At 40.0% G+C, this 7,596-nt stretch overlaps 1 protein-coding gene and 1 long non-coding RNA gene across 3 annotated transcripts in view; one reads left to right on the forward strand and one right to left on the reverse strand.

Annotated features, from left to right (window-relative positions):
* The window catches only part of LOC119280459 (probable fatty acyl-CoA reductase 5), a 2,960-nt gene extending 797 nt beyond the window's left edge, over nucleotides 1-2,163 (forward strand). Inside the window, exons 3-10 of one of the 2 annotated variants that reach the window (XM_037561298.1) lie at nucleotides 90-289; nucleotides 386-486; nucleotides 595-787; nucleotides 896-1,057; nucleotides 1,135-1,216; nucleotides 1,327-1,596; nucleotides 1,691-1,818; nucleotides 1,962-2,163. In XM_037561298.1, coding sequence (XP_037417195.1) covers nucleotides 90-289; nucleotides 386-486; nucleotides 595-787; nucleotides 896-1,057; nucleotides 1,135-1,216; nucleotides 1,327-1,596; nucleotides 1,691-1,818; nucleotides 1,962-2,121 — 1,296 coding nt within the window. In that variant the 3' untranslated portion in view covers nucleotides 2,122-2,163. The remainder of the gene's footprint in view (nucleotides 1-89; nucleotides 290-385; nucleotides 487-594; nucleotides 788-895; nucleotides 1,058-1,134; nucleotides 1,217-1,326; nucleotides 1,597-1,690; nucleotides 1,819-1,961) is intronic. The other variant, XM_037561299.1, reaches the window with a different exon arrangement.
* A 1,520-nt stretch (nucleotides 2,164-3,683) lies between these two features.
* LOC119280460 lies at nucleotides 3,684-7,385 on the reverse strand. The gene is made up of 9 exons (XR_005138090.1): nucleotides 7,307-7,385; nucleotides 6,980-7,031; nucleotides 6,536-6,565; nucleotides 6,378-6,444; nucleotides 6,185-6,297; nucleotides 5,911-6,067; nucleotides 4,266-4,896; nucleotides 4,150-4,171; nucleotides 3,684-4,063 (listed from the first exon to the last, which is right to left on the reverse strand). It is a non-coding gene; the product is annotated as an uncharacterized LOC119280460 (long non-coding RNA).
* Between the last annotated feature and the right edge of the window lie 211 nt (nucleotides 7,386-7,596).

Below are 7,596 nucleotides of genomic sequence, written 5' to 3' on the forward strand. Positions count from 1 at the left end.
TCACTACATTAGTGATCTAAAAGATCTTATATTAGTTTACATAGTGAGTAGCTAATAGTAATGTACAGACGATATTTTGGTATATTCAGGTTATAGGGAGGGAGATCTTTCAAGTGCTCAAAGAAGAACATGGTGTGGGGTTCCATAATTTCGTCGAAGAAAAGATCTTCCCTTTGGTGGGAGACATCATGCATGAGGACTTTGGACTAGACACTGCCAAGCTGAGAGAAGTGTCGAAGGACATAAACATTATTGTCAACGTAGCTGCCACTACGAAATTCTCTGAAAGGTTTGAAGTGTTTCTTGGTCATGTATTGCTGGCATAATGTTACAATAATTACATACATACCATATAATTGCTCAAAATGTGATGTTAATTTTTCAGATATGATGTGGCTTTCGATGTGAATGTCTTGGGAGTGAAGCATGTTTGTGCATTCGCAAAGAAGTGTATTAAGCTCAAGATGTTGCTTCATGTTTCAACGGGTGTGAATCAAAACCAATATAACTATATATAATCTATAGATCTTTGGTTGGTGTATCATGCAGTTATGAATTGAAACTCATTAAGTGATATCTATATGACTTGAACAGCCTATGTAGTTGGTGAACAAGAAGGCCTAATAGCAGAGAAGCCATTCTTCATGGGTGAGACACTAAGGGTGGGCACACATTTGGATATCGAATCCGAGCTAAATCTGATCAAAGAGACCAGGAGAGAACTAAGGGATGCTGGTTCCACGGAGAAAGACGAGAAGAAAGTCATGAAGAAACTTGGCCTCAAGAGGTCAGGCATAGGAAACTTTACAAAAAGGAAAACAACAACATACTTAAGCATTCATACTCTTTTTTTTGTTGATGTATTTGTCTCATGATTATGCACCAATGAATGAAGGGCACGAAACTTTGGGTGGCCAAACACCTATGTCTTCACTAAGGCAATGGGGGAGATGGTGATGGGGCTCTTGCGAGGGGACTTTCCGGTGGTCATCATCCGCCCGAGCATCATAACCAGTACACTCAAGGAGCCATTGCCTGGATGGATGGAAGGAATTAGGTGTTGAAACTCAAAATCGAATTCTTGATCCTTCACAAGGACAGTGAATGATTACTGAGCATTTTTATATTTTACAGGACTATCGATGCAGTGATCATGGGTTATGCCAAGAAGACATTACCATTCTTTCTAGGCAACCTTGATTTAATACTCGACATGGTGAGTTTGTTCACAAATCATAAACCAAAATTTGGAAAGAAACATGCCCAAGGAACCATTTGATGAGCTATATGTGATGTGTTGTTGGTATTGGTGGGTGGTTTGGACAGATTCCAGGGGACATGGTGGTGAATGCTATGATGGTTACCATGGCAGCACACTCAGATGATCAAAAAGGTCAGATCATCTACAATGTAACTTCGTCAGTAAGCAACCCAGCACCCTCAGGCCTAGTCATAGATGCAATGCACCGTTACTTCTTTGAGAACCCGCCATGCAAGGGGAACGGTGAGCGTGTTCGGCTGAAGAAGATGCGATTCTTTAGCACGCTCACGCGGTTGAGATTGTACATGGCCATCAAGTACAAGCTTCCCCTCGAGGTCAGTTCACCATCTCAACGTGCAAGAGTTGATTTTGCAGATGCCACATGAATGTAATTAATGTTATGTGCCTTTCATACGATTGGCCTGATAGATCCTTCGCCTAGTGAGCATCGCACTCTGCGGCATTTTCTCGGAATGCTACAACGAGCTCAATGGAAAATACAGTTTCGTCATGCAGATGATCGAGCTCTACGCACCATACACCTTGTTCAAAGGGTGGTAAGCAACTTAAAAACGTGTCAAAATGTTATTTTGGTTTACTTTGGCAATTACACAGTACATCACCGTGTCCAGTTACATATCAAGATGCACACCACCATTAAAATCCTATTATTTGACTTGATTTTATCAATCCTGTGAAGCTTTGAAGACACGAACTTGGTGAAGCTAAGGACGACGATCAATAAGGATGATCAAATTAACAATGGAGCATATTACTTTGACTTTGATCCCAAGTCCATAAACTGGGTTGATTATTTCTATGGTGTACACATTCCTGGTGTGCTTAAATATTGTATTTAACTAGCCAAATTTCCAGCAATCATATCAAGTATCATGCATGCCAACTACTAGACAACTTGGCTGACATGTCATATAATTAAATAAAGAAAGAGAGATTTGGGTATCATATCATGATGTACTACTATGTGTCAACCAAAACAAAATGATGTCATATAAAATACTAACTTGTGATACTATACACTATGAGGTATTATCATACACTAGTATCATATACTAGTGTATGATACTTCCCACTACGAGCAGCCTTACCCCGGAAATACAACAATTGTACTATGCTTCCCATGCAACTCTTATGAACACTAGATGACCCGTTGCGCCAATGGCGCAAAGGCCGAAGGCAAGCCAAGTATTGTAAGAATGGTGATAGGAAAGCTCAGTCACAGATCAAAATAATGAGTACTTACTGCTGGTTATTGTTCTTGTTCATGATTATTGTTTCTCCTTGAACACTCTATGCTAAATGATAGTGCTATATCCCTTGAGTGGAAGGTGCATGCCTCTTCCTTGCTTAGCATATTTGTTGTTGCTGGTGAGTACTCGATGTTTGAAACAGAGAAAGTAGTAAAAACAGATAATTATAGATATGAGTGTAATGATGCATATTAATAGATCGATGAGGAACAACAACAAAGGTTATATAGGTAAAAGCATAGGTAGTAGTTGTTCAAAAGCAACAGATAGCATCGTCGAAAAACAAAGGAAGGTAGTCCTATTATAGAGCTTGATTAATAGTCCTTACAATGCTAGATGATATTTAGATACGACTTCCGTTGCTGTTGATGGTTCATCTAAAGGCAATGCATGATGAGAACCAGGCGCCGCTTTGTGGTGACCTTGAAACGAAAGGCATAAATGTCTACTTCATGGATTTTTGAAAGGCGATGAAACTCAGACCAGTTGGTTGTCACGGTGGCTCTCTTGTTGATTCCTAGCATGATGCGAAAATTGGCGTATAGATCACTGTTTGCAAGCCTGACCTTGGGCGTATCATAATCTGAATCTTTTAGTTTGCTTTTAGTGTAGTTGACCTGGAAATACTAATAAGAACAAAGGAATTAATTGAATGGACAGGAGAGTGTCTTGTCACTCTTACACTGAGAAGGTTTAAATATAGATAGTGAGAATAGTTATCAATAAATAATGGCAGGAAGCAAAAGAAGGGTGCAGAGCATAGGATCCAGTTTTTAGATAAGTAAAATATGAATGTGGGATTCGTAACAGGTTAACACACAAACCAACTAAGTCTATGAGTCGGTCATATAGGAGCCATATCACTTTTCTCTATGCTAATCCTGACACGTATAATTTAATACTACAATTTGACAACTAAAATTGCTACTCCAATGGTAGTGCATATATTCCCTAATAAGCTTAGAAGTTATAAGAACACCTCTTTGGACATCTCCTTTACTGGATGAAAACTAAAATAGTCTATGCCGGAGTTCATGCCCAGCAACCAAGTCCACACCTTTTCTCCGTGCATAGCTTTATTTTCAGTTACGTATGTCTGAGATAAGGCTACACAAGGAAGGATCAGAAATTCAGGATTTAGTTCAATGTTGTAACAGAGTTATATATGAACCCTTAAAGAAAAAAAGATTTTATTTACATAGAGTATCTATAAAAATGCTGCAGTACGCAGATTTATGGTGAAAACGTCAACTATTATTCTGAAGTGGCAGAGAGGCAGTGGATGAAGATGTTGGCACTGTGGCGAAGGCGGCCATGGCGTCCTTGTCCACCACACCTCCACCCTCCTCCTTCGCCGGCGCCAGCCACGGCAACCCAGGCGAGCTTGTCCTGGACCAGCTGCCACGTGATGGCCTTGGGGAGCTCCTTCGCCTCCGCCTCCGTCATCGCCGCTGCTAGTGTAGGCTTGGCCTTGGGCCCCCCTCGTGCGGCTGCAGCACTTTGGTCTTGCCCGCCATAGATCCCTACATTGCTGTTGGTGGTGGCTGGTGAGGCGACATGGGAAAGCACGAAGGAAGCAGAAGAGGACACACTATATAGTTGTCCACCACTGCTCACCTCGACAGCTTGGACGCCTCTGCTGCACCGCCGGAGACACAGGATGAAGCCGAGGTGAGGCAAAATATATGGAGGAAGCATATAGACACAGTAACATAGATATGAATAGTACTAACCAAGCATATACGTATCATACAGGATGCTGCAAGGTATATCTTTTCAGATGAAAATAGTTGCAGAACCACTCTAACCTTGACATGACACCCACGAACAGATCTCGTACTCATTGCCCCGTGAACCGTATGAATAAAAAATAATAAGGATGATCAGTAGTCACCAACAATTTGCAATAATAAAAATCTATGATTTTGATGCATATATCACTATATCAGAGGCCCCAAGTATTAAGCTGGATTAACATTCAAACTTCAGTAATTTTACACTTCTGGCTGTTCTAATGAGAAAGCGGAATTCCATAGAACATATAAGGCATATACTAACCTGCAGTTGGACGGAAGTTTAATTCTAGTTCCATCTTCTCAATGTATTTATCTGCACATCAAGAATCCAACTGTCCAAATTTGCATCCATGCATCATGAAGGCTAATCGCATCTGAACTCAAAGAAAAAGTATTTTCTGAAGAACAGATGGGATTTAGTGAGAAGTAGACCAAATCTTCTGGACCTGGCTAATCACATCTGAATTTATACAAAGATGAAAAGATTATCCGTTCACTTATTTCTCCTACGGAAAGGAGCATCGATGGTTTTATGTGTGCTTCCTGCTGCCTGGGCACTCTGTGGCACCTGGATAGATGGGATTAAGTGAGAAATAAGTGAACGGAATATCTTTCAATTATTTCCCAAAAAGCATGATAGTACAGAATACACACAATGTCCATTGTTGACGAGAGAAATAAGAATAACAGTTCCAGCAGAACAACGACATGGAAAAGAATTTTATTTGGTTCTCATTTTTAAACACCCTAAACCCTCCAAGCCCTCTAGGAGTTTTGGAACTATCTCTCCAGCTTCCTGCCAAGGTTTCTTGCCAAGGGGAAAAAAGGCTAGGGTGCCTGAATACTGGTCAGGCCTAGCAACCAGGTAGGAAGAAATTCTTCAGACGATGGTAAAAGAAATTACAGCTAAGAAACATGGCAGCTTGCATCGGGACTTTCTCCTCTGGAGAAAGTTCAGCTCAAATGGACAATTTATGGTCCACGTCAAAGGTACAACCTCTAGCAACTAATAAATTCAGATGGAAACAGAGTACACATTGCAATATCCAGGAGTTCCTGGACCAAGTTTTATGTCTGCCCAACTTTCCTAGGCAACTTAAAATAAATAAATGATAACAAAGTGAACAGATTGCTATTTTTCCATGAAAGGTTGGGTGAGCAACCCCCAGCTTGAAAGACATAATTAGGACATATTTGATGGAGAAGCTTATTTAGAAATAGTTTAATCGATACCATGATCATAGTGAAGGTAATAAATATGTACTCCCTCCGTCCCTAAATACTTGTCGGAGAGATGGATAAAATTGGATGTATCATTAATTAGTATATGTCTAGATACATCCATTTTTCTGAGAAGTATTTCCGGACGGAGGGAGTATGAAAGAGCAGATGGTCCTCCTCTCCACAACAACAGAAAAACTGAGTTTGAATAAACAGATCAAGTAATGAAAAAGCTCACGCCACTGCGACCATATACAAACACATTTGACCAGTCTAACATTGCAAAATATAGCTTGAAAATTAGAATGTCTTCTAACGCTCTAGCCCAACAAATGAAGGTGGAAGGAGATTGCTGCAATACCATAGCTGAGAGGGAGGAAGGTCTAATTGTTGTGGACCAGAGTATTTACTCTGTCACACGGTTTATGAGCGGAGAGGCGTGAGCAGGCTTCACAGTCATGACACCCAGATCATCGATGCCATAGCAGACCTCACGCTAGCCTCAGCAGGCCTCTAACCTGCATGTTGTACAAACAGCGTTATGTGCCTCAAGAAATTGTAACAAACAGGCCAAAAAAATAAAATGGGCAACTGACCAAGTGAATGCGATATGTTTCATATTTCACACTTTTTACCTTGCAGAATAAACCATAAAGACCTTTCAGGCAATCTTTTCTTGTAACTATGGCATTCTCACAAAGAAAACCTTGGCCTTCAACAGCTCCTCTATAATAACAACAGCATCAGCCTACATGTTTAGCAATGTTATGTGCATTTAAGAGATCTTCAATTGTTCAACAACAATAATGACACTAAACAGAGGTAAACCTGATCTGAAGCGACACATACAGGGGAAAAAACACAGCATAAAAGTTCATCTCCTCCAGCAAGAATCCTAAAAAGAAAATAATTGTTCAACAACAATAATGGCACTAAACAGAGGTAAACCTGATCTGAAGCGAGGCATACAGGGCAAAAAAACTCACCATAAAAGTTCGTCTCCTCCGGCAAGAATCCTAAAAAGAAAGCAATTCTTAATTTCCAAAGGCACCAATAGGATACAGGAAAAAAACACATGCTAAAACACTGCCACTAAGCTATGAACACTGCCATCCAGAAGTACAGCTAGGCCAATCAGTAAATGTAATCATGTTACAGCAATTATTTGTCTGCATACGAAATAACGATCATCTTGGAGCGGCCTCAAGGAATAGCAACACGCAACAAAACAACAGATATTAAGGCATACATCTCAACTGCTTTCAACTTAGTAAATGATGTAAAACTAACCATGACACTGAAGCAACAAAAAAGTATTAGCTTTGTTACTTGACATGCAACCAACAAAAGTTAATTTTTCAGAGTGAAAAAATGTACTAAGCACAAAGCATGAATAAGAAAATTGTGTTACTGTGGTAATCAGTAGACACCTGAAAAGTAGTTATCCAACCAATTATATAAAAGACCTTGATTTCGGTATACCTGCAATCAAACCTTTCATAAACAATTGTTTGTTCTTGGTCTCCACCATAAGCTATAACCAAATTGATAACAAACCTCTATAGCTAACTATTTCTGTGATATAATATTAACAAACTTTAACCATGGCACAAATATATATAAATGTGATGAGCAATAAAAAGGAAAGACCAAAAATGTAAACTTCATGGATTGGAACCTTAAGTCAATAAACTAATCTCCAACAGTGCTAACTGATGCCAATAAATTTACTACCAGTAATGGCAAGGGGCACGTACATGGCAGAGATGAAGATGCAGGTGCTGTGGCAGAGGCGTCCTTGTCCACCACACCCTAAACACAGTCACTGTTAGACCCCCGAGCTAGGAAGCAGCAAGCAGCACATGTGCACAAAGGACACCCAAAGAACTAACCTAAATAGGTACTGCAGCGCACTAAAAAATGACGACACCACACAAGCATGCACACGAGAGAAAGCATACAAACATCTTATCCAATAAGCAAGGAAGAAGCGTGTAATCTAATTAACTTAAATTACCTGCGAGCTGTGTAAACCAACTTAAATTGA

Source organism: Triticum dicoccoides, chromosome 3B (genome assembly GCF_002162155.2).
Source record: "Triticum dicoccoides isolate Atlit2015 ecotype Zavitan chromosome 3B, WEW_v2.0, whole genome shotgun sequence".
Classification (NCBI taxonomy): Eukaryota; Viridiplantae; Streptophyta; class Magnoliopsida; order Poales; family Poaceae; genus Triticum; species Triticum dicoccoides.